Genomic DNA, 26,757 nt, shown 5'->3' with positions numbered 1-26,757 from the left:
CTACAGCACACTGTCAGCACCTTAGGTAGGGCCCGGGAGCTGACAGATTCCCTTTATATATTAGCACAACCCCTATATACACATTTCTGGAAGGAATTATTTATGACTGGACCTCAGAAGGAATGGATCATACGTGAGAGAGATGCACACAGTATACCTGTGTCTTGTCGCCACAAATAAAGTGAGTGCTTACTGATAAATATGTGTAAAATTAACACATAACAACGTAATTACATATTGCAGGCAAAGACAGTTCTCTCACTTCCTATAGCACTAGCTAGTTTACGATCAGGGGCGTAACTACCACTATAGCAGTCATAGCGGTTGCTATAGGGCCCACCACATCAGGGGGGCCCCATTGTCTGCTCCTGCAATATACTGGGCCTCCTAAACTGTCATAATTTTCAGCACCAGGTGGACAGCTTAGGGTCAGTCGGGAAGGAAGGGGGGCCCAATCAAAAGTTTGCTATGGGGCCCAGACATTTCTAGTTACGCCCCTGTTTATGATGAGTAGGGTTGGAGGATGCCGCTGAGCAGAAAAAGGGACAATCTAATGTGCTAGTGTACAGCATTGCTGGCCTCCAAAGCCAGCTTTTTGGGTAAGCTAAAACTGGGCATATTGTACGTGGTTTACATACTGAGAATTTAAGCTGAGCTGGAGGTGTCTGGTAGCAGCGCATTCCTCGAAGGGACGGCAGATGGGGCATTATTGCTGCCAACAAAGACTAATATGTGTTTCCCAAACACCATTCTCAAGGACCCCCCAATAGATCACGTTTTCAGAATATCCTTTCACAGGTTTTATTATTGCCTTCCCTTTTTATTATTCTGTACTACATTTTTTTTAATTTTTCTTTGTTTTTGTACAATTTGTTTGACTGGTGCCAATACGCCATATAGAGTAGGGAAGAGCTTGCTCTGAGCCCTACCTCTCTCTGAGGTTGGACACCTGGTACCCCATAGCAGCTCTAAATTTGGGAGCGGGATAAACATGAAAACCTAGAAGGTACTTAAAGCCCCCCATACACTTTATACTTAGGTCAGCCAAATCTTCCACTGTCCGACGGTATAATGTTTATGGGGGCCTCCCTTGTCACCACCAACAGATGATGTTGGTGGAGATAGGGGTAGGGTTTGCTTAGTTTCTACTGTCCAACCCTTTTGTTTTCAGGGGGAATAAGCTGAGCTATCTGGGGATGACAGCTCATGTGTATGGAGAGGACAGGAGTGATAACTGTTGGCCAAATAATCATTCGACTGTCAGCTATTGAAGGTGTATAGGCGCCTTTGTATAGGCTCATTCCGCTGCCCCGTCTCCCTTTAACCCAGCCCTGCCCAATGAATACTTTACCTGTCCACGCTCCAGCCTGCTTCTGTAGCCCTGGCTCCCTGACGTCCTATTCAGCCAATCAGTGGCTGCGGCAGGACACCAGGGAGCCACAGAAAGCCAGAGCACGAATGGGTAACGTATTCTCCAGGCAGGGCCAGGTTTAGAGGGACGGGGCTTTACATACTCGCAGCAGAATGAAAACTCCGCTGCCATTATGTGAACCCATACAAAATGACAGTACCGGCAATTGCAGTGGATTTCACTGTGGAGTTCACTCAAGTATAACCTATTCAAAACTATCTTCAAGTATTTCAAAGATTACTATCCCCTTACTATAAACTTGTGCAAAAGTATTGAACTGTACTGTCACTTTAAGAACTGTTTTAGTAAAGTATTTGAATGGTTAAGTTATCCTGGGGTAAGTGATTCATCTACTATCCACTCCCTAAAAAACTACAGGGAATACCAGGGACTATACCTACAACTTTTAAACAGGCGTTTGTCTGGGACCCTGTGAGGGTATATACCACTCAGGCCCCCTGACAAGTGCTGCAGCTGTACTGCAACATCTAGCCCCAGCTAATACTACCTAGCGTCCTTGGATTACCACATGGGGGAGACGCCACAGGAGGACACTGGGGGAGCACGGAAAGTTAAGGATAAGACATTTGTTATGTTTTATAATAGGGCAGCAACATATAAAAAGTTTCGGATAAGAGTCGCATAACCCCTTAAACTCACTTTTAGAGCTTGAATATGTTTAATGGATGTTCAACTGACATCTAGTGGCCAATGTGAAAACTGCAATGATGATTGTTTTGCAATAAATCTGGATAAATATTTGCATCCAATCTAGCCTAAATTGCTTTTTCCAAATAGATAAACTTAAAAATTAAATAAAATATTTTTTTTTAATTCTGACAATGACGTGCAATATATATATTTTTTTCTTCTATTCTTCCAATTGTTTCCAATCCAGTTACATATCAGACAACATCACAATGTAAAATCACTTTTTGTGCCTAATTCAAGACTTGTGTTAAATATTATAAGGCACCATGGAGGCTTACCCCAAAGACTAGAATAGTGTATAGCTATATTGAGATGCTTTGCTCCCGGTATTACTGCTGTTACTGTGGTTGTTCTGCTAAAATACACACGTCTGTGTTTCTAATGTTTTAACCCTTTGAGGACCAGGCCCAAAATGACCCAGTAAACCGCACAAATTTAGATTTTAGTGTTTTCGTTTTTTCCTCCTCCGCTTCTAAGAGCTCTAGCACTTTCAGTTTTCTATCTACAGGGCCATGTAAGTGCTTGTTTTTTACAGGAATAGTTGTACTTTGTAATGGCATCTTTCATTTTACCATAACATGTATGACGGAATCCCCAAATTATTATTTATAAAGATATAAATTGGTGAAATCGTAAAAAAGAATGCAATATGGTAACGTTTGGGGGGTTCCTGTGTCTACGTAGTGCACTATATGGTAAAAGCGACAAGATATCATTACTCTATAGGTTAGTCCGAACACAACCATATGCAGGTTACACAGATTCTCTAATGTAATATATATATTTTAATGAAATCCTTTTTTTGGCAGTTAATTATTAATAAAATGGGTCTATTGTGACACTTATAACAGTTTAATTTTTTCACCTATGGGGCTGTATGGGGTGTCATTTTTTCCGCCATGATCTCTAGTTTTTATTAATACCATATTTGTGAAGATTGGATATGTTGATCACTTTTTATTAATTTTTTTTAATATATAATGTAACATCAAATCGGTAATCCACGCACCTTTTTCCCTCTTTTCGTGTATTATATTTTAATAGATCGGACAATTACACACGCCACGGTATATTATATGTTTATTTCTTTATTTATTTTTATATGTTTTATTTATAAAATGGGAAAGGGGGGTGATTTAAACTTTTATTGGGGGAGGAGCTTTGGGGTAGTGTAATAGTGATTTTAACTTTTTTTTTTTTTTACACATTTTAAGTCCCTTTGGGGGACTTTTACATACATTAGTTTGATTTCTACACTGATCATTGCTATGCCATAGGCATAGCATTGATCAGTGTGATAGGCGATCTGCTCATTGAGCCTGCCTGTGCAGGCTCAGTAAGCAGATCGCCAATCGGACCGCAGGGAGGAAGGTGAGAGACCTCCGGCGGTCCGGTCCAACGATTGGGACCCCCACAGTCATCGCTGCAGCCTGTCATTAACGGTGAGGTGCCGGCTGCTCACTGCAGCCGGCACCTACCTCCTATGAAGCTCGCTCCGCTTCGGAGCGCGCTTCATAGCAAGAGAAACACCCAGGATAAATTCTGCGGAATTCCATTGGCTGTACGCGCTCGCGGCCATGTGCCTTTTCGCCGGCTCCGTAGACACCATTCTATGGGCCGGCTGATTCCGCATTCTGCCGAAAGAATTGACATGTCAGTTCTTTCGGCGGAATGTGGAATCAGCCGGCCCATAGAATGGTGTCTATGGAGCCGTCGGAAAGGCGCGCCTCTGTGAGCGCGTACAGCCAGGCGGAATTCCATGGAGTTTATCCGCGAGAATTCCTCAATGTGAACCTACCCTTATGCCCAGGGTCGTCTGGTGACAGACTTCCATGGCATAACTGTACGTCCAGGGTCGTCTAGGGGTTAACATACACATGTTATTATTGTCAACAAAAACAAAGGGTTTAGGGCGCATTCACATGTTGCAGTTCTGTTGTGGCTTAGTTGCAGTACCATCACAGTTTTGGAGATGAATTAAGAATAAACCCTTTTTTTGCCATGCATTTGTACTAATGAAGGTGAGGTCAGTTCTAGATTTACTGCTGGTTTAGGGCAGTGAAGGGGTTAAAGGGGTACTCCGGCGCTGATAAAAAAAAAACAACAATCAATCAATCAAACATAGTTTTTGCATTTACCATCCCTCCTGAGTCTGTCTCCTTTTGAATTTCCCGCTGTTCGCAGGTCCCTGAGGCTCCAGTTGATGGCTTCATTTTTTTTCTCACTTCCTGGTTTGGGCTTTCCCATGATGCACTTTGTCTCCTGATGTCTTGTCACTGATGTCTAACTGACTCTGTAAAACTGTTAGAAGGCTTACAGCTTGTTCAGCCAATCAGAGCTGAGCAACCTGAGTCATCTGACAAAGGGAGGCTGGCCTAACAGGGCTTAGACCCGACTCCCTCTTGATGATATCATTGTCACAAAATGGCTGCTACAGAGCAGCCTGGGGTCAACAGTCATTAGGTAAGAATGAGTTTACTTCACATCTTGGTGGGGGATTGAGGGGGCAAAAGGTAGAGAAGGGGGGCAGATAGGTAATTGAAGCATATTACAAAGTTTTATAACTATAAAGCTTTTTGCTGGAGTACCTTTTTAATGTAAACATCCCTGGTGATCTAATGTGGTGAACGGGACAATACCCTGTGGTCTAGGGAAGGGATGGGGTTAGTTTAACCATTACTAGTGGTCCAATGCAGAAGGTAGTTACTTTAGGCATCCTTGGGGTTAATCGTATCTTGTGTCTAGTGTATTTGCCACTTTACTAGGAGTACTTGTGCTTATCCATGTCACAAAATCAAAGCTGAGTCCTATCACAGTGAGAGGAGAACTGCCGAAGGAAGAGCAAAGAAATTTTTGCTGGCAATTATTGCCAATGAAAATGTAATATCTATCACATCCACTTCCATCACAAGGCATCAGGTAAAACCCCAGCATCACCATGTTTTAGCTGCTAAGAGACTTTAGTATGAAAAAGTATGAAGCCCTGAGTAGGGTAGAGACTGCCGTCTTTGATAGGCCTCTCTTTCACCTAAAACAAATCCCCCCCCCCCCCCCAATTTTGATTTAGACAACCCCGATCTACTACCCAAAAAATCATTTTAAAGACTTGAAAGGAATTTGAGTAGTGCACACAGGTGTATGGCCATGATGCTGCTGTCTGGTCGCTGCAGAGACAATTCCAGGTGGTTTTGTCCCTATCTTAATATCCTGCACAAGGATGTCTCCATAGGTGCCCTAATGTTGGCAAAAAAAAGGAAATGTACTCCAGCCTGAGAGGTTAGACGTGTGGCACTCTCAAGCAGAACCGGAAAGGGGCCTGTTTTTCGGTATGGGCCCCACATCTGCATGCAGAGCGCTGATGTCCTTTCCTCTTCGGGGTCAATACATTAGAAAAACTAAGAAACTAAAGGTTTTTACTTGTCACTAAACTGAAAGACTAACTCATGATTGTTTCACTGTAGAATCAGGTCAGAGTTATGCCGTCTACCGGTTCGTAATCTCTGTCAACCCCATGGATATCACTGAGCTGAATGCTACTCTTGGAAACTACATATTACACGAGCCAGTGAGGGCTGCTGCGATCTTCCAGACGGTATGTTTCACAGATCCCTAAAACTTCAGGTGCTTTGTTGAATTTAGACTGCATTAACACGTCCATGATATACAGGTGATATACAGTCCTTAAGCTGGAAGTATATCCCGGACTGAATGCTTTACCTCTTATAGGACTCCCTGCATCATAATTCATTATAATACAGTTCCAAAACAGCTAAAGCACAATGCTACTGAACTGACACAGCCATGCACACTACAGTTCAGTAGTGCAGAGCTTTAGCTGTTTCAGCACTTACTGTATTATAATGAATTATGATGCAGGGAGTTCCATAAGAGGTGAAGTGTTTAATCTGTTATATACATTTAGCATATGGACGGTATATCACCCATATATCACAGACATGTGAATGCAGCCTTACTCTATCAACAATTTTACGTATTCTTTAGGTGTGTGATGCCTCAGTAAGAACTCTTTCCTTGATTGGAGAATACCGGTCCGAGGCTCAGGTATAGGCATGTCCTCTGGGTAAAATTTACCTATAAATGTTCATATAAAAGTATAAGCTATCAATTTGTGTATCTGCAAATTGATTTTTTTCCTTTGTTGACCACCGCTCTGCTCTAAAAGCTGTGGTCTACTGCTGTATATAGCAATAGTCTACATATTTATAAATATATTATAGAGTATGTATGCCCTAGGGCGGACATTCATTAAAACCAGCGTACTTGTAGCAGGCCTACGAGGGCGTCCCAGGCTTATTAGGCGAGCGGGGGTTACAGCAGGTGTCCACCATGGAGAAAGTAAGAATATGTGCCTTCTCCATGGCATATGTCAGTGACGCAGTGATAATAAAAGTCCCCTCTATATCTCTATACATCTACACTATATCAATATATATAACATATACCAGCGGTAGTCTGTAACCAAGACAACAAGCTGTCAACAATGGGAAGGAAAGAGAACCATATCAGGATAAGGAGGCAAGTTTGTTAAATTAACATACTGTATTTGCAAAAATGTTTAACATGATAAGCCCTACAAGTGTAAATATGTTATCAGATGGAAATACCCCTTTAAGAGGCGTATGCCATTGTTTTGTGAATATATGTGTATATGTGTTTAATATACTAGGAATTTAATCCACATACAATTTTGGCTACAAAAGGCTGGAGATTGACTTAAAGTGTTGTAAAGGAATGGACAGGACTAATGTCACAAGTTCCTGGGGAAATGCCTATACAAGTAATAAAATCAGACAAGTCTACTTCTATTAACATTTACATACAGTGCTGTAAAATAATTCTGTTACTTTATTCTTTAGATAAATGTGATTTTGAAGGTTACACATCTGCCTGACCTACCTGGTTATCACTTAAGCCTCAGTGAGTTCCCCCTGGACTACACATCTCAAAGACTCTATATGATGGAGGGGACGGTCACTGCTCTGTCTACAGTTAATAAATATACTCAAGGAGCTCGGTTTTTGTGCTCTGATACAAATTGCCCTTTATCTAAAGGTAAAAGTTTCTGTCATAATACAAAATAAATTTAATTTACAATATAAGTATATACATTTGATATACAATAATTAGCTATTGAGACCCTTATCCATGGTGCACAGCCATTTCACTTTCTCTCCATTTCAGGGAATAGGACCAGAGCTGGGCTGTTTGCCAGCAGTACTCACACCTGGACTTCCTTTCCCCCACTTCTCTGGCCAGCTACAGGACAGCTTTTTCTAATGACATAGTACAGATAAAAGTGCAGTGACTGGGGGGGGGGCAGGTGTTACATGGCTGGGCTGGTTGTTGTAGTACCATTAAGGCACTTGTCACAGTGGCCAAGGGTGGTAGGTTGCCAACCATGGCTTCTTGTTTCGTTAGGGGTAGTGTCGTGCAAAGTGTCGCACGCTAATGAACCAACGCTTATTAGAATAATAGACAGTCAGTTCACAGTTTAGGAATCTTGAGAGGACAATGAATACTTGTTTTTACTTAGCTTATGTAGCTTTTGTAGCTTTGTGCTCGGAACAATATAGAAATAAACACTTGACACAGTCTCTGAATACAATAGTTACTTGAAATAGAGTTGACCTTGGTTGTAGTGACTTGAGACAGTGGTGGGCTTAAGGCTGACTTAAGTCCTGTCTAGATCCTTGGATTCTCAGGATATCTAGTGCTTAAAAATCACTGGATATATGAATGAGGCCTAGGGCTTTAGGGCTTTTTTTCTAGGGTAAAGGGGCATTTTTACTAAATGAAGTAATTCACACACATGTTGGGAATTTCATAAACAGAGGGAAATTCTTTCAAATGAAAGTGACCATTTAAAAAAAAAAATGTGTACATTAGATTTCAGGTACATTCGGATTCACACACCTGGGGCTACAGAGTCAGCAACAGTCAGACAAGACTTCTTTTGTGACTTATGTACATCACCTTTAAAAGAAGACATGAAATACAGAGTTCTGGGTGGTATGTAAAACACTTTAAGCTCTTTATTTGAAAGCAATTATAAAAAAGTAAATGATCTACATATCTGTCTCATTAGATAAACAGGTTATTGAATTCATGGATTCAAAGGCACTGGGTATTTTCCAAGGACAGTGTGCTCAGAAGGACCGTTTACAGTCATATGCTGTGTTTCTCAGAGGTAATCCATGGCTATTGATTTTATATATAACATATTAAGAGTACAATGTGTTTATACAGGGATGTAATCCTTAAAGAATAAATTGGTACCATATAAAGGAATAGGAAAGGAATATTTCTAGCAATTTTCAGCACTTCCAAATTACTTCAGCATTTCCAACATAAATGAGCATAACTCAAGAATGCCCGATTCATATTGTGTCGCATTTGAATACCCGTGGCTGAATACAGCCATAGGTCGGGTTCACACAACGCAAGACACCGAGCATTTTGTAACACGGCCAGTGTCAGTGAAGTTCATCCCGGCGGGTACTGCAGTACCGCCCGGATGAACTTGATTTCTTTTGAATTGGGATGGGGGCGCATTTGGGTGTGTCTGCATTCCAATTACCCATAGCACACAATGGAAAGTGCGGCTGGAGCCGCACTTTACATTGTCTGCACAGCGAGTTTTGTGCAGCCGCTATTCAATGAATAGCGGCTGCACAAAACTGACATGTCAGTTTTTCGTGAGGCCGCAAGGAATCCCGTCTGGAGTGTATACAGATTTTATACACACCCGCCAGGATTCCATAGACTTCAGTTCAACGTGTCCTCTTCTAAAGGCCCTATTCCACGGGCCGACTGTGAGGAGCAAACGAGCGCTGTCAGCGCTCATTTGTTCCTCGTTTCCCACTCGCTGCCACCGCCATTGAGTGCAGGAGGGGCTACGGGGGGCTGTCCGAGTTATCGCTAGATCATCCGGGCAGCCCATAGAGGATAGTGGCGGTCTACTTCCGCCGCTCCTATTCCTTAGAGCAACGCCAGCAGATCGCTGCTATCACAGTCTTTTGTCTTTCAACATGAACGATGTTGGCTGATCGTTGCTTTCTATTCCACGGGTCGATTATCGGCCGAAATGGCCGATATCGACCAATAATCATTCCGTGGAATAGGACCTTAAGTCTTCCCCTCATAAGGGAACTCAAAGTTACATGACTATGTAGAGAACTGTAGCCTCCCCATTCACATGAATAGTACAGTGTGATAATTCACTGCACAGCCACTAGAGATGGGACCCGGGACATGACGTTCTAGGCACGATCTGCCAGTCAGGAGCTGTAGCAATGTCCCGGCTCTGCCATTGACTGGCTGAACCAGCCTGATATGCCACTCTTCAGGTTCTGTCTCTACACCAGATATGTCTGCCTATACTGATACAGGTGTCAATCAGCAGCTCGAAGGTGGAGGGAATCTTGCGGCACAAAACCCATTCTCCTATATATCAGGAGAATGGATAAGTACTTAGAATGATCTAAGTAATACATTGTGCTAGTTTTAACTGCCTTCATTTAGGACTGCACAAACCTAGTGACAGATTAAAAATCTCAAGCCTTCCAGTACTTATCAGCTGCTGTATGTCCTGCAGGAAGGGGTGTGTTCTTTCCAGTCTAACACAGTGCTCTCTGCTGCCACCTCTGTCCATGACAGGAGCTGTCCAGAGCAGTAGCAAATCCCCATAGAAAACCACTCCTGCTTTTAAACAGTTCCTGACATGGACATAAGTTGCAGCAGAGACTAGAGTGTCAGAGAACTATTCTTCCTGTCAACATTCAGAACACTTTTACCAAATTATAAGTCAACCCTTCACTGGTCCATGAAGATATCCTTCAGTGCACTAGACTTGGTGCAGTTTAATCCTATTTGCCTAGATGCTATGTGACCCTGCATATATGGCTGCTTTATTGCTATTTATTCAGGTCATTGGTCTCATCAATTGTGGCACTGGCTTAGGGAATGATAATTTGGGGGTCTAGTTTTGGATCTGAATAAATTTAGGAGTCTGGTCTCGGGTCTGATACATTAGAATATTGTCTGTGCTTAGCTGCGTGTTTTATTATTCTCCAACCCACAAAAAGGTTATGGATGCCCTTGACAGCCGAGAGGTATTATTTTAGGTGACTTCGCAGCAGGAAAATGTTTCCTCATCTTAAAAGGGTGTTCCAGAGAAATAAAATGATTACTTTTTACATTTGTTCAACAATGTTATATAACTTTATTAAAGAAAATTAGATTTTTTAAAATGTTTTCACTGACCGACTGCAGTAAGCAGTGACACCGCCCCTCCGTTGTTACTAGTGGCGGGAACTGCTTCAGAAGCCCTGACACCAACACAATATTAGCATTAGAACAGACATTACAGCTAAGGTGTCTCCCGAGGAATCCATCGGTAAAAACGCACGTCAGGGTCTTAGGTGGAGTCCCAGTCTCCAGCCACTAAACACTACTATGTCTATATTGGTCAGTATTTCCTTAATGTTTGTGTTGGGGACTTGCTTTTATCCACTCATTTCATGGAGGGTGTAGAGTAACCAACTTGCTGGCTTTGTATTTTGGTGGATGCAGTTTTTGCACCACAGATAATTATTATATTCTTTATTTACCATCTTTGCCAGCAGTGGGTGAGCGATAATCCTGCATTCCCTTCTTTTGGATTATAATAGTGACTAATTTATTACGTGTGTGTTGACATGGGACTTCCAGACCTCTGTTATTTTATGAGTATTTTTTGTCATGTTTTTAAGTGGATAGTATGTCAATAATAAAGATACCTTTTCATCAATAAGTTACATTGTGTATAATTGGGGGTGGGGAGATATTAATAATATACAATGTGAAGTCTAATGGTGATGATGGATGAGGACACGGCCTGTTACCAGTCAGTGACTAAGTCCTGGTGCAGCGAGTGTCACATTTCAGGTCATACACTAGAAGGACGGGCTGTACATCAACCCCATATCCATTGATTTTATTAAAAAATTTACATGATTTCCTTACCCAAGCAGAAACTTGTTTGGAGTGAATATACTATATGTCCACACTGCACCTCAGATCACCCCATATCATCCAGTAAGACTAAACTCATGTTACAATAATGTCAAACTATAAGACATGAAGCATGTAAAGGGCTAAACATATATGTACTGCCATCAGTATGGTCATATTGGTCCAGCAGCCAAGCCAGCTGCCATCACTATGGTCTATCATATGCCTGACCCTGCCAACCTGCTCATTGTCTTGGCGACATAAGCGTGTACACATTCAGGTAAACCGTAAAGTTTTGGCGATTTTTGTGATTTTTTTTGCCGTTTTTTTTTTTTTTTTTCAGATTTTTTGTTTCTTTTTCTCAGTATGGGTTCTTCCAAGCCACCTGAAGAAGCCCCCAAATCCAAAGGAGGAAAAAGAGGATTAGAGAGGAGTCAAGATCATCAGGCCCCCCAGAGAAGAAGCCATGTCCAGAGGTGAAGCATGGCAGCAATGGAGTTAAGTACCAAAGGAAGAGGCAGAGATCTGAGAAGAGCATGGATGGACCCCAAAAAAAGATCAAAAAGGCTGAGGATGTGAAAGACCCGGAGCCCAGGCCAGGGCCCTGAATCCACCATCAGCTTGAAGAGATTCACGCTTGGAATCTCATCGGCAAGGGCAGCTTTGAAAGCGTGGTAATGGTAAAGCAGAACATCTAGAACAGATTCCTGGTCGTGAAAGCTGTGGATAAAGGCTCACCATCAGCCCAGAGAAAGATTAACATTGAGAACAAGATCCTACACCTGGCTGCAGGGAATCCTTTTCTCATCCAGTCTCAGCGCTCATTTCCAACAAAGAAGAACAAGTGCTTTGCCATGGAGTTTGCCTCTGGAGGAAATCTTAGTAACCATCTGAAGAAACAAGGACGTCTCCATATCTCCCCTGCCACTTTCTATGCTGCTGAGATCACATCAGGACTACAATTTCTCTATGGGAAAGGATTCATCCATAGAGATCTGAAGCCGGCAAACATCCTGATCGCCAGCTCTGGCCATATAAAGATAGCGGACTTTGGCCTTGCCCTGAAGAAGACTGAGGGAAATGAAGGGTGTGGTGGGACCCAAGGCTACAAAGCACTAGAGGTAGCTCTTAGACGCCAAAACAACCTTGCAGCAGACTGGTTTTCCTTTGGAGTCGTCCTTTTCCAGCTGGTGACCGAAGACCACAGTTCAAGATGTATCATCTCTGCATTGCCGCAACACCATCTTGAGAGCAATAGTGCAAACATCTTAAAGAAGCTGCTGTCCAAAGACCTAGAGAGAAGACTAGGACATCATGGCTCCATCAGATCTCATCCTTTCTTCAAAGAAATTGATTGGGCCAAACTGGAAGAACTCGAGATACCACCACCTTTCATACCAGCAAAACCATCAAGGCCTCTATGAAGATCTGCACCAGCAAAATATCAATCCTCCTCTACCATACCTGGGACCGATATTGGTTACATCCTCCTTCTCACCACGCTCTCACCACCTTAAAACCACCCAGGCATCCCCACTGTTTCTGCACAATGCAGGGTAAGTAGCGGCCTCTGGCCTTTTATTCATATAAAGAATGTAAAAACATTTTTGCATGTTGTCTGTCTAGTCTGCATTTATTCTTCTATTTTACAGCTTCTATTAGGATAAATGCACAAGACACTTTACTTGTGGGACATATCCGACCAAATTTGGTGCAGATTTTAACTGCCCTATTAATATCATTGGGTTACATCACAGCAAATCCACAATATACAAGAACACGCTGCAGAGTGTAAATTCTTACCCACAGGTAAGGTACATCTCCACTCAGTGTAGATCATCGCAGCAATCACATCTATTTAGCTGGTAGAATGTAATATATTGTGAATTTTCCATTTGATTTCCTTTGTGTGAAATTCCCTCTAGGGCAGAGTTACCCTTTAGTTATGGTCATATTTCACTGCAAAACACCAGAGAAGTAATAACAGGCAGTTCAAGAAATATCACCTCAACAATTAAAATACAGAGGTACCCGTTATTAAAAATAACCTTGTAATGGGTATGCACTAAGAACAAATAGCAAAACATAAAGAACAAATGTGGAGGTAGATGGAAGCCATAATCCTAGCCTTAAAGGGGTATTCACAGGAACACTTCTTCCCATGCCATGGAGTGAAATAAAATGTGTCACCTTGTGTAGCCTATAAGGAATCTACACATCTGTGTTTTATTTTTCTCCCTATATCTCTAGTGCTGTGCTGTGGGAGTCACATAGAGGAGGAGGGAGATGAAGAGGAGAAGATGGAGTTAAAGCAGATAGCGAAAGAGGAAGGAGAGTATGAGAAAGAGGGAGAAGGAAAACTGGAGGAGAAAGAGAAGATGGAGGAGCTCCATCCAGAAGGGCTCCATCCAGTGTCATCACTGCAGTCAACCAGGGAGTAGGCGAGCCCCATCTCTTGGGGTCAGGAAGGATTTTTTTCCTCCTTACAAGGGGGTTGGTTCGCCTTCCTGGTTTACACCTTTGACTGCAGTAAGTCCCATTTCCTAACAATAAAATTAGTTAACCCCATTTATTGTGTCTTCTTTACTGTGTGGTGTCGTTCATTATAAAATTACCTGAACACCTGAGAGATATATTATGTTTCTATATTATGGTATATTATGTCCCGGGGGCCGGCTCCAGGAACAGGACTTGGCGAGATGGGGTAAGTATCCGGGGCTCTAGCGGGGGGTGACAGGGCTTCACCCTGGCACGGGGGGGTGGGGGGGTGACAGGTTCCCTTTAAAGGGGTAGTGCACCAAAAAAAATTTTCTTTCAAATCAACTGCTGCCATGAAGTGCCAGAGATTTGTAATTTACTTCTATTAAAAAATCTCAAGCCTTCCAGTACTTATCAGCTGCTGTATGCCCAGCAGGAAGTGGTATTATTTCCAGTCTGGAGAGCAGGAGAGGTTTTCTATGGGGATTTGCTCCTTCTCTGGACAGTTCCTGACATGGACAGAGGAGGCAACAGAGAGCACTGTGTCAGACAGGAAAGAAAACACCACTTCCTGCTGGACACACAGCAGCTGATAAGTACTGGAAGGCTTGAGATTTTTTAATAGAAGTAAATTACAAATCTCTGGCACTTCATGGCAACAGTTGATTTGAAAGAAAAAATTATTTGGTGCACTACCCCTTTAAGGTCCTCATACACCTTCAAATACCCGATGGCCAAATGATCATTCCGCCATCAGTTATCTCTCCCACCTGTCCTCCTCATTCACAGGAAAGTTCAGCACAGCTGGTGATCCTGTGTTCACTATGGGGAGTAGAGTAGTTTTTTTATCACATCCAACCCTTATCAGATGAAGTTAGTGGTCATCCAGCTTACCTGCTCTATTGATTATCAATAGAGCGGCCGGTCCAGATGATGCGACAGTGCTCCTGACAGTGCTCCCGGCCAAAGATTATGCAGAATAACAGCTCGGGATCAGCACTGAGGAGGAAGACAATACACATAACTTCCTGCTCAGCGTCTGGGGAGCAATACGGGGCTATCAGCAGGTTATATAACATTATATATATAGTAAATATCCTGGTATGACTGGGTGCCAATCATGTGACGGAGCAGTGTCACATGATCGTGGGACGTCATTTCCGGTTTCCCAGTGTTACGGACACGATTAATCTATGCGATACACATGTGGGGTATGTGTCTGATTGGTCTGATGGGGTTTATAAGGTTAGAGCTCAGTACTTATGACATCACCCTCGATAAAGCAACACGCAAAACGTGCGTCGGGTGAATGGTGAGGTGGACTCTTATACTAAGGACATGTATGGGTAACATTTACTTTTTTCCTTGATGGTGATCCTTTTTGTATAGTCACTTGGAGGTTTACTTATTTTATGCAATACTTACCCAGTGCCCAGTATATGTATATATATATATATATATATATATATATATATAGGTTCTGTATTTATTGTTATTTATTGTGTGATTTAATACTCTATATAATTGAACCTCGTTGGGGATTTGTATAGCTCCAGCTCCCTTGATATGTATTTTTAATTAATTTTTTTTTTTATATATCAACAAAAGATAACATTTCTATATTTTGGTCTTGCATTCATTAGTTATTTTTTGGTTTCAGCAGGTTATATTCGTCTAACCTGCTGATAGTTCCCCTTTAAAAGAAAGCCCCATACATGGGGACCTTGTTACTTGTACAGAAGATTCCCCTGTGTTACAGTATGTATTTGCAGTATAGTCTGTTATACTGTCTGTAGAGCCTGTATAGAGCTGCATCACCACTACCTAGGCATTGTATGGGGGATAGTGCTTTGTGTACAGTACAATGGTTTCCCTCCATTGTACCCGTCTGTGCCTCTGGTAAAGGGTAATGCATCACCACTCCCTTATCCCTTACATTCAGTGGCTGGTGAGCCAAACTACAGCATGTATGGGGTCGTGAAACCCTGAATGCTCAGCATTTGACTCCCGGTGGCTAGAGAAGATGTAGCCCTTAAGCTGCCTGGACAATATGGATACAGCCATAGGCTGAGCATTCCGGGTTTCCAGCATTCCAAGGCAATAATTTACTACAGCAGCCAAAAACACATGAAATACAAAGGATTTAAAAATGCGGCAGCAATGTAATTTACATTAAAGTGTTACTTATATATATATATATTCAATCTTTTTATTCTATAGATGAATTAATAGACAGAATGAAAATAGGAGGGAGATATAGAGTAATAGGAATACCAGTATGTGACCTTAATGGTTCTCAAGTAACCGTCTGCATAGAGGCCAATAATATTCACCAGTACATTGCCCGAAGTAAGTATGCTTGATGTGTGAATTATTTACACAAAGGGAAAAACCTGCCGATGACCACCTAGCTCTACCACAGGAAGAATCGGTAGAATTTTCCATGCAGTGAATTATGCACAGTCTCACATCTCCTACTGTACTGAAGAGGCAAAGAGGAGTTGTTTGTGCCACACTCTGGCACACCTCTCCACTCCTTCCTCCCTCTTCTTCATGAATAATCAATGCTTCTTGGCCTCCTCCTGGCTCAGCTGTCAGCCAGTGTCTCTGATTGCAGATCAGTCCTCTGTAGGCAGTTTATGTCTAAAAGAAACACTCAGATAAAGTTGAATCTCTCAGTCCAAATGTGTTGGGGCTGTGGTCTAGGGGTAACTCACCAGTCTAGAGACCTGGCAGCAGTTCATTCTCTTGTTTAAATCCCCTAAAGGAAATGAAATAGAAGTCTTTATTTATTTTATTTCTATTCTCATTATTGTATCATTTTAAAGGCTATGTTCACATTTTTTGCTCAGTATTTTTGTCAGTATTTTGCAATTAAAACCAGGGGTGCATTAAAAACATAGAAAGGCTATAGAAACACTGTTGAAATTGAGCAGATGGCTGCCATTTAATGGCAAATATTGTCCATTGTTTTAAAATAACAGTAATTATTTGCCATTAAGTGGCTGTCATGCATTCAATTTCAACAGTGTTTGAACATAGCCTTTCTGTGTTTTCAATTCACTCCTGGCTTTGGTTGCAAAATACTGACAAAAATACTGAGCAAAAATACTGTGTGTGAACATTAACAATGAAACAATAATGAGAAAAAAAATAAAGACCTTTATTTCATGTCCATCAGTGGATTTGAACCAGAGACCAAACAGCTGGCAGGTCAATAGACAGGTGAGTTACCGCTAGGTCAGAGATTCAGCTATATCGGATTGATTCTTTCAGACATAAACTGCCTACAGAGGACTCATCTGCAATCAGATACACTGGCTGAAAGCTGAGCAAGCAGGAGACCGGTCAGCATTAATTATTCATGAAGAAGAGGGAGGAGGAAGGAGTAGTGAGGTGTGCCAGAGTGTGGCACAAACAACTCCTCTTTGCCTCTTCAATACAGTAGGAGACATGAGATTGTACAGTGGTTTGTAAAAATAGAGTCATTACATACAGAGTGAAGCGTTTTATTTTTGGTAAAGTTAATAATTATGGATTACAGCCAACAAAAACCCAAAACTTTTAGAAAATTTGAAATTTATATAAAACCAAATGAGACAGAAATGTGACACAGAAATGTCGACCAAATGAAAAGTCTGTACAGTAAATACCCTCAATACTTGGTCAGGACACCTTTTGCATGAATGACGGCATCAATGCAGCAATGTGGCATGGAGGCGATCAGCTGATGGCACTGCAGAGGGGTTATTGAAGCTCAGGTTGCTTTGATAGCGGCCTTCAGCTCGTCTGCATTGTTGGGTCTGGTGTCTTTCATCTTCCTCTTGACAGTACCCCATAAATTCTCTATAAGGTCTGGCGAGTTTGCTGGCCAATCAAGCACAGTGATGCTGTGGTTAGTAAACCAGGTATTGGTACTTTTGGCAGTGTGGACAGGTGCCAAATCCTGCTGGAAGATGAAAGTTCCATCTGCAAAAATCTTTTCAGCAGAGGGAAGCATGAAGTGCTTTGGTGTTGATGAAACACAGTGAACCTACACCAGCAGATGACATGGCTCCCCAAACCATCACTGATTGTAGAAAATTCACTTTAGACCTCAAGCAGCTTGGATTGTGCTTCTCCAATCTTCCTCCAGACTCTGGGACCTTGATTTCCAAATGAAATGCAAAATTTACTTTCATCTGAAATCAGCACCTTGGACCACTGATTAACAGTCCAGTTCTTCTTTTCCTTGGCCCAGATAAGCCGCTTCTGGCGTTGTTTATTGTTAAAGAGTCCACTCTTTGTGAATCTCTCCCAAATTTTTTTATGGCATTTTCGTTACAATCCTGTTAAGACTGTGGTTCTCCCGGTTGCTTGTGCACCTTTTTCTACCACACTTTTTCCTTCCACTCAACTTTCCATTAATATGCTTTGATACAACACTTAGAGAACAGCCAGCTTCTTTAGCAATGAACTTTTGTGGCTTACCCTCCTTGTGGCGTGTGTGAATGACTGCCTTCTGGACATCTGTCAGGTCAGCAGTCTTCCACATGATTGTGTTGCATACTGAACCAGACTAAGGGACCTTTTATAACACTTAGGAAGCCACTGTAGGTGTTTTGGGTTAATTATTCAAATTTTGTGAAATACTGACTTTTGGGTTTTTCTTGGCTGTAATCCATAATCATCAACTTTAACAGAAATAAATTTTTGAAAAAGTTCACTCTGTATGTAATGACTCTATAGAATATATGAGGTCACTTTCTGAATTGAATTACTGAAAAAAATAACTTTTCGTTGATATTCTAATTTATTGTAAACCACTGTATATAATCCACTGCACGGACAATTACCAATTACCAGGGCCCGGGAGCTAACGGATTCCCTTTAAAAATGTAGAAGCTCACCATCAGAGCCATAATATAACCAAGTGCCCTAAGACAGTGTGAGTGCGTGGAGAGGGAATAATAATGGTAATACATTTCTATTTTCTCAGCCCCCCCTACTATGTGCAAGGCATTTCAAAAGCTTTACTCCAAGACTCTGAATTCGCCATGGATGTTCACTGGTGTTCTTGCAAATATTTTTGCTGCACAAGTTGTTCCAATAGGAATATACAGTACTCTAAAACTTTACATTCTGCTCAGCCTTGTGCAAACATGTAATGAGGACAAAGAGATTGGAAATCCCCTTGATCTAATGGTTGTGACAAATGACACGCTGATTGTAGAGAGGTAAGAAAAAAACAACTGTAAATACATGCCAAATTACATTGTAACTTAAGGAGTCTTGTCCTATTGTAATGTAATACACCCCGCTTAAAGGGTATTTCCTGTTTCACAAAGTGATAACATATTGGTCCAACTGCTGGGACATCCACACACAGGTGAATTATAGCCACATTATACAGCTGATACGGTTCTGATGACCCAAACTAATAGGTGGTCAGCTGGAGACTTGCAGCTGTAATATGCCCAGATGAGAAGCCCCTAATACTGGGTACTTGCACAGACTTGCTGTTATTTTGATATGTGAATGGGAACAATTACATTTTACAATTAAATATATTTTTATAATGTAAGATTAAAAAATATTATCACATACTTGTCTGAAAAAAAAAAAAAACTTTTGTGTTTGAGTGTTCAGACTGCTACCGATCAGGAAAACATGCTAAGCACAGACATCTTCAGGCATATTCTCCTGATTGGTCATGGTCTAAAGCAGGGCCGGTTGCAGGTTTTTGCCTTAGCGGGCCCCTCATCCATTCACTATACACCTATGATCCACACCCTATGCACAATCACTTAAGACACCACTAACATATACAAAGACACACGCACACTTACTGACACACATTACTAACAAACATTACTGACTGAAACACCCACACACTTAATGACTTACACACATTCCTGACAAACATTACTGACTGACACACACTTATTAACTGACGTACATAGACACTGACTGACTGACACAGACACACACACAGTCTTCTTCCTCTTTCTCTATTTGTGGTCCTATCTCCACACTGTAGTTTTGAGGACCTGCGGGTAATGTGATAAGGTCATCCCTCTTTCTCTGCAGGTCCCTCACAGGTCCTGCTCCGTCCTCTTTGTTTTCTGATGTTCAGCATTTACCCTGCACTACAGTGAGCAGGCTGAATATCAGAACACCAGGCCCTTCTCCCTCTCTGGGCCCCTAGAGGCACTGGGGCCCCGGTTGCAGGTTTTTGCCTTAGCAGGCCCCTCATCCATTCACTATACACCTATGATCCACACCCTATGCACAATCACTTGAGACACCACTAACATATACAAACGCACACTTACTGACACACATTACTAACAAACATTACTGACTGAAACACACAGTTAGTGACTGACAAACACTAACTGACTGACTGACACAGACATACACATAGGGGGAGATTTATCAAAGGGTGTAAAATTTAGACTGGTACAAACTGGCCACATCAACCAATCACAGCTCCTCTTCCTTTCACCAGAGCTGGAAGTTGAGCTGTGATTGGTTGCTGTGGTCAGTTTGCACTGGTCTACATTTTACACCCTTTGATAAATCTCCCCCATAGTCTTCTCCCTCTTTCTCTCTGCGGTCCTATCTCCACACAGTAGTTTTGAGGACCTGCAGGTCATGTGGTAAGGTCCTTCATCCCTCTTTCTCTGCAGGTCGCTCACAGGTCCTGCTCCGTCCCCTTTGTTTTCTGATGTTCAGCACTCACCCTGTACTACAGTGAGCAGGCTGAACATCAGAACACTGGGCCCTTCTCCCTCTCTGGGCCCCTGGAGGCACTGGGGCCCCGGCACTTGCCCAAGTATGGCCTGTGTTGACGCCGGCCCTGGTCTAAAGCCCCTATTACACAGGCCCATGGTGAGCTGGAGGGCCAAAGGTTCCCCACCCCTGCTTTTGATGTTTGTTTTTTTGTGTCAGTAACATAAGTTGGTTCACATTCTACATTTATAAAACTACTTCTAAAGACAATTATGTTCCACTTACTTTTTATTTTAATGTCTGAATGACAAGATCTCATTTGCTTTTCAGACTGATGAGATACAGTATTTGTCTTGTTCCTCGCGGAGTCTGTCATACACATTTCAACGATATACTTGCTACAGTAACTAAAGATGAACTTGGAACAGGAGCAGCCATGATCCATGCCGGTAGTGCTTTAATGGCCAAAGGTGGAGTGTGCTTTATTGGGGATATCAATAGTCATAAAAAAGAGAAGATTGATCTTTTATTATCAGGTACTGTAAAACAGCTATAAAATACAGTGATTGTTTTAAAGGAGCGCTAGTCTCACATTTGTTATTACAAAAATAAACACTCCTAATTCAGAACCAATCATCAAGTGCTATATAATAAGAAGATGGGTTCACATTACATTATGAGGCTATGTTCACACGCTGTATGAGACCGGCTGGTCTCATTAAAGATCATCCCGGCCAGTACTGCAGTACCGGCCGGATAATCTTTAGCGCCGCTGGGTTCTGATGCGTGCGCATCCGTGCGCACCCGCATCAGAACTCTCCACTGCACACAATGGAGCAGGCGGCCAGAGCCGCTCGCTCCACCGTGTGCACTGACTTGGTTTTTTACGGACGGTATTCAATGAATAGCGGACGCAGATAACTGACATGTCAGTTGTTTGCAGTGCCACCAGAGATCCTAGCTGGAGCGTCTACTACTTTATGTGTATACGCTTTGGCCGGGATTCTATCGATGGCAAGGTAACGTATATTTAATATTAATCACGGCCGTTGTTGCAATAGGCAACAACAGCCGTACTTTTACGAAAATATACTTTGTGTGAACATGGTCTGAGGCAGCGGGGGCAGAACAGCAGGACAGGTACCAGCACAGACACATCCTGTGAAGGCATTGACAAACGCTTTTCATGTTAATTATGTGCATACTGGATTTCATGCCTGGTCATGGTTTTACAAGCTGTCCGTTTCCCTTTAGTAATCTACCAAATAGATTATCTAAACCTTCACTACATATTATGATGATGTTGCATAGTAACTGTGGACTCCACGATTTGTTAACCACTGTATGTGTCGGTTCTCCAGATTTCTATTAGTCTTGTATACACGCCTCTCCGTTTGCTTTTCACTGTTTTTAAATCTGTATGCTTATTTGATGATATGTTTCCTCTAAGTTTTGGAGAACAGGAACACCACTGTATTCATACCTGGGAAGAAATATGGTGATGGTGTTGACCAACAGATATCCATTCCAGTTCAGTGCAATTTCTGGTCATATGCAGATTTATCCAATTACTCCAAAAAGTGTAATACCAAGGAATGTACCCTTATAGGTCGGATAGTAAGTAGCCAAACTTACTCTTCTATGTGTTTGAATATGTAGATGCTTTTTATCCAATGTCCATTCTGTGACCTCATATTGGTTGCAAAACTACAACAACGTGTAGCTTTGCAACAGTGATGTGGGTACAGGTTTGGGATGAGTGCTTTAGTCTTTGCATTGTCTGTATTAGGCTGGGTTCACACTGTGTTTTCATAGTCTGTTTTATGCAAATTAAAAAAAAAGGATGCATTTGTGTGCATTCGTTTTGATCTGTTTTTCCACTGATTTCCATTATAAAATAGAGGATCAAAAAGCATCCTTTTTTAATGTAGAAAAAACATGGTCAACTAAAAAAAGCATTAAAACTGATGCACACAAATGCATCGATTTTTTTCATCCACTTTTTGCATAAAACAAATAAAAAAAAACTGACAGCAAAAGATACTACTTTTCTTGAAGGTTTGTTTCTTGTTGCCTATTTTGCAAACACTCAAAATTTCTGATTAAAGCTCTGAAAAGGTTTTCCTGTTAAAAAAAAAAAAAAAAAAAGATTTATGCAAAAAAAAAAAGTCTGGTGTAAAGCACTGAATTCTCCCAATGACTATAATTTATTTAACAGGATTTAGGTGCCATACCATCTCATCTTACTGATGCATTTGGAGCAATAATAAATTGCAGTCAGATATCTCATACATATCCAGTTGTTACCATTGTACATCACAGTCTAATAAAAGCCATAAGGCCTGGAACATTTCTCTGTCCAGCAGCCCAGCAGTTTACAACCCAAGAGTTTGAAGAGGTTAGTATCTGATCTTATAATGACAGTAATAGTGATATAGTGGTTGCTCAGATTACAATATTACATTATTCCAAACCAAAACATTTATCAACTCTCTACTACAGAGAAGGGGAATATTTGGTCCTCCAGTTGTTGCAAAACTCCAATTCCCATCATGCCTGGACAGCCAAAGCTTTAACTTTGGTTATCCAGGCATGATGGGAATTGGAGTTTACAACAGATGGAGGGACAAATATTCCCCATCCATGCTTTATGAGAGTGTGGAGGCTTTAACACCTGGTACCCCACCACTTACTAGAAAAGAAGACCCCAGTCCTCTCTACAACCACATGATTGCATCAGTGAGTAATGGGTTTGATACCATAACTTGAAAGAAAACAGCTGTGGAAAACTGGTATCTAGCTAACTACTATTTCCCTGTCTATGTTCCAATACTCGCAACCGAGTGGGACTTAGGGGTTATTTATCAGGGTGGTGTGGTGCTCTCCCCATCATGGAGGCACCCCGTTGGCAACAGGCTAGAGATATCTGGCTATCCCGTGTTTTGAGACTCGTAACTGAGGCTCCACGGACTCTTGTTTTGCATATTTAAATTTTTGGGGGCATCAGTGGAGACTCTTGATTGAGTACTTCATTGGAATTTTTTTCGCTGTTCTCCTTGAGTTCAGTGATTACTGTGTTTTGTTTATTTACTAAAACGGCATATCGGGAGGAAAAAGGTCCTCTTTAACCCCATAGTGTCTCATGTTGTTCTAGTAGTCAGGAAGTATATAGTGGGCTGTGGTTTATAAATTACACCACCAGCTTCTATAACTGAAGATAACTCCAATCTCAGCTGCTTAACCTTCTAAATTTTGTATTTAATATTGACCAGGACCATCTAGGTGCTTAGGAAGAAGGGGGAGGCCTTCTCTGTTTTCTGATGGTCGACCATTAAAATGGCAGTGTACTGTACAAGTGCAAAAGCAATTGCAAGTTCAGGTCCCCTAGGGCACAGCTTCTCAAACTTTTTCTGCTCGGGCCTCACCAGCCAATGCACAATTCAACGATGATCCTTTCAGATGGGGACTGCATATTAGCTCTGTTGGGAGCAAAGATATAACATTTCTCCAACCTCAGACCTCATTGGGTGAATATTGCCTTCAATATAAGACTAATATTTATTTTACAATAACAAAAAGTTTATTGGCAAGAATTATTGTGAAAGTGTTTTTGTTGATTGGAATCTACAATATTTGGGAACACACGCTGCCATGCACACACTATTACAAGGAAGGAGGGCATTAGTACTTTATTTGTTGGAATACATGATGATGCCAGCAATAGTGACAAATACAGAGATTCAGCATCAATAACATTCCGACCAGATATCACATTGCAGTGCACATAATACCCCCTAACACTGTCAAATACTACAGTGCAGCTCACAATACCTCACCAGAGGCCTAAAGCACCACAGTGCAGTGCAAAATATCTGCCCAGCAGAACCAAAACTCACGGTGCAGCACAAAAAGCATCTCCAGCAGTACCATTTACCACAATGCAGCACAACATACCACTCTAGCAGTGCCAACCACCACATTGCAGCACAAAATACCTCTCCAGCAGCACTCACTCCTCCAGTTTCGGGTACTGTCATCTCAACATCCCTTACCCACCAATCAATAACAGCACTGACCCCTCAACCACCCTTTTACCATTCCCCTTCTAGTCCATTCCACCAAATTGCAGAAGCATTTTATCTGCAAATTCTATCTGAACCACTCTATCCAGGGGCGGATTAACTTTACCATAGGCCCCAGGCTGTTGACCAAGCCTGGGCCCCCCCACCCCACCCCACTGTAACTATGGCAGCACTAGCCTGGCGTTCATAGTACAGGACAGATAATGTCATGATGTCCTGATTTGTGCAAAATTGCCATAAAAAAACAGTGATTTTTGCAAATCATGGCGGAAGTGTAGCCAGGAGACAGTACACCACTGAAAGTATAAGTCTTTTTGGGTGGTCATGGGCCCCCCAGGAGCTCAGGGCCCCGGGCTGCTGCCCAAAACGCCCCTATTATAATCCGCTACTGACTCTATCTTACAGCCTGCAACACTTGCCAATTCCCACCCTTGCCAGACTGGTTTGCAAGTAAGAAGGAACTGCCAACACAACTTTTACGACTTCTTAATGTCCCAGATAACTTCTTAAACTGTGTTTTATTCATCCATTTAGCTTATTGGGTATGCAAAGAATTTACATGTGACATTTAGCGCAGAAGCAGAAACACTGCTACATAGCTATTACTTAGCAAGTCGGAGAGTCAGAACAGACCCAAATGGATCCAAAGTGTTAACATCGGCTTTGAGACATCTGTAAGTATTTCTATTCTTACAGCTAAAGTACATTATATCAGTATCCCCCATCCAGAGGCTCATGCCCCTCTTTTGCCTGGCTTACAATAAGAGCACTGAAGTATGTCCAAATGAATTGTTCTCATAAAACATACAAGTTTTACAAACTTCTTCACTTCAGCCAATCTGGGATTGAAGAGAGGTCAAACTGCACCAGAATTCTAGCAAAGTTGCCTTTCACTTCACATATGCACCCATAAAGTCCAGGGCATATTCACACATGGCACAGTTGTTGCAAACATACTGGCTAGGAGGCACAAAGTTGAGCGTTTTATTATGTGGTGGCACAAAAGTTTTACTTTATAGTGCACTGCTATTGTTGGGCCAATAGGGGGCAATATTACTCTCTGAGGGCACTAAGATCACTTAATTTGTGAGTCACAAATCAGGGTCAATTTTACTGTAAGTTTCTCTGTTACCATTTGGAATACCACTAATGTCTGGAACTATTGTTCTGAGGGTCACACAATGCCCCTCAAAACAATAGTTCCAGACATTAGTGGCCAATGTTCTTGATTTACAATATATAAATTTTTTATTTCTCAAGCACTATCCACAGTCCGCACAAAGAATTAACATGTGAATTTTGGAGCGAATAGCGGATTGTGCTTGAGAAGTCAATGGGACAAGCGGACTTTATGCGGAACATGCGGCATGGACTCTGTGCACATACATGGACTCTGTGCACATACTCATAGGCTGCAAGCACACGTCTGCAAATTCTGCGGCCCTATGGATGGTGTATATCTGTCCTGGATGGTTATCTTGCCAGCAGTGGGGCAACTGTTTGAATCTCTGAGGCACTGTAGTGACAAAGCCAAGTTTCAAACATTTTTCCCTTCTCCTGGCATTATGTTGATACATCATTCCGGGCGGGGAAACCATCCAGGACAGGCGCCCTCTGTAGGTGTGCAAAATTTTCAGACATGTAAATGCAGCCTTAGGTCATGTTCACACAACGTAAGTTCAGTATTAATCACGGCCGTGATTAATACAGAACTTACACTGTGCTGCAGCAAGAGGGAATCCCGGACGGAGTGTGTACACATAGTATAAACTCCGGCCGTGATCCCTTGTGGCCACGCAAAAAACTGACATGTCAGTTTTCTTCGGCCACTAATCAGTGAATAGCGGCCGCAGAAGACATGTCAGTGCACACAATGGCCGCACGCTCCATTGTGAGCAGCGATAAATTCAGATGCGGGGGCACACGGGTGCGCCTGCTTCCGAATTCAGCAGATATGAAGATCATCAGGCCAGTACTACAGTACCGGCCTGGGTGATCCTCTCTGAGACTGGCCGTTCTGTGACCCAGCCGGGTCACAGAACGCCCAGTGTCTTATGCCATGTGAACATGGCCTTAATCTGGATGTTTATTTCACAGATACTGTTTACCTAGTGGGCCTTTTACACTGGGCCGTGCAAAGATGCAAACAGGCGCCAATCAGCAGTCACAGTGTGGCCATTAACATTCATTGTTATCAGCTGCATGTCTGCTATTAACACACAGATGTGTAGCCAAGAATTGTAGAATTTTACCACCAGAGCATGCGTTTTCTTGCTCATCGGCTGATCGTCGGTACATTTACATGGGCAATTATCAGTGGAATGAGTGTTTCTGGGAACGTTAATTGCC

The 26,757-nt window shown here is 42.0% G+C and overlaps 1 protein-coding gene across 6 annotated transcripts in view; it reads left to right on the top strand.

Annotated features, from left to right (window-relative positions):
• The window catches only part of MCMDC2 (minichromosome maintenance domain containing 2), a 40,783-nt gene that overhangs the window by 2,623 nt on the left and 11,403 nt on the right, over nt 1-26,757 (top strand). For 3 of the 6 annotated variants that reach the window (XM_069959987.1, XM_069959982.1, XM_069959984.1), the window contains exons 2-12: nt 5,584-5,714; nt 6,125-6,184; nt 7,000-7,195; nt 8,030-8,152; nt 8,229-8,330; nt 15,833-15,961; nt 18,591-18,828; nt 20,657-20,862; nt 21,777-21,943; nt 22,545-22,724; nt 24,943-25,082. In XM_069959987.1, the coding sequence (XP_069816088.1) occupies nt 5,634-5,714; nt 6,125-6,184; nt 7,000-7,195; nt 8,030-8,152; nt 8,229-8,330; nt 15,833-15,961; nt 18,591-18,828; nt 20,657-20,862; nt 21,777-21,943; nt 22,545-22,724; nt 24,943-25,082 (1,622 nt within the window). In that variant the 5' untranslated portion in view covers nt 5,584-5,633. Of the gene's footprint in view, nt 1-4,508; nt 4,586-5,583; nt 5,715-6,124; nt 6,185-6,999; nt 7,196-8,029; nt 8,153-8,228; nt 8,331-15,832; nt 15,962-18,590; nt 18,829-20,656; nt 20,863-21,776; nt 21,944-22,544; nt 22,725-24,942; nt 25,083-26,757 lie in introns of those variants that run through there. The other 3 variants (XM_069959983.1, XM_069959986.1, XM_069959988.1) reach the window with 3 other exon arrangements.

Source organism: Dendropsophus ebraccatus, chromosome 2 (assembly GCF_027789765.1).
Source record: "Dendropsophus ebraccatus isolate aDenEbr1 chromosome 2, aDenEbr1.pat, whole genome shotgun sequence".
In the NCBI taxonomy this organism is placed as follows: Eukaryota; Metazoa; Chordata; class Amphibia; order Anura; family Hylidae; genus Dendropsophus; species Dendropsophus ebraccatus.
The sequence above is the reverse complement of the archived record's forward strand: the minus strand, read 5'-3'. Positions and strand labels throughout refer to the sequence as shown.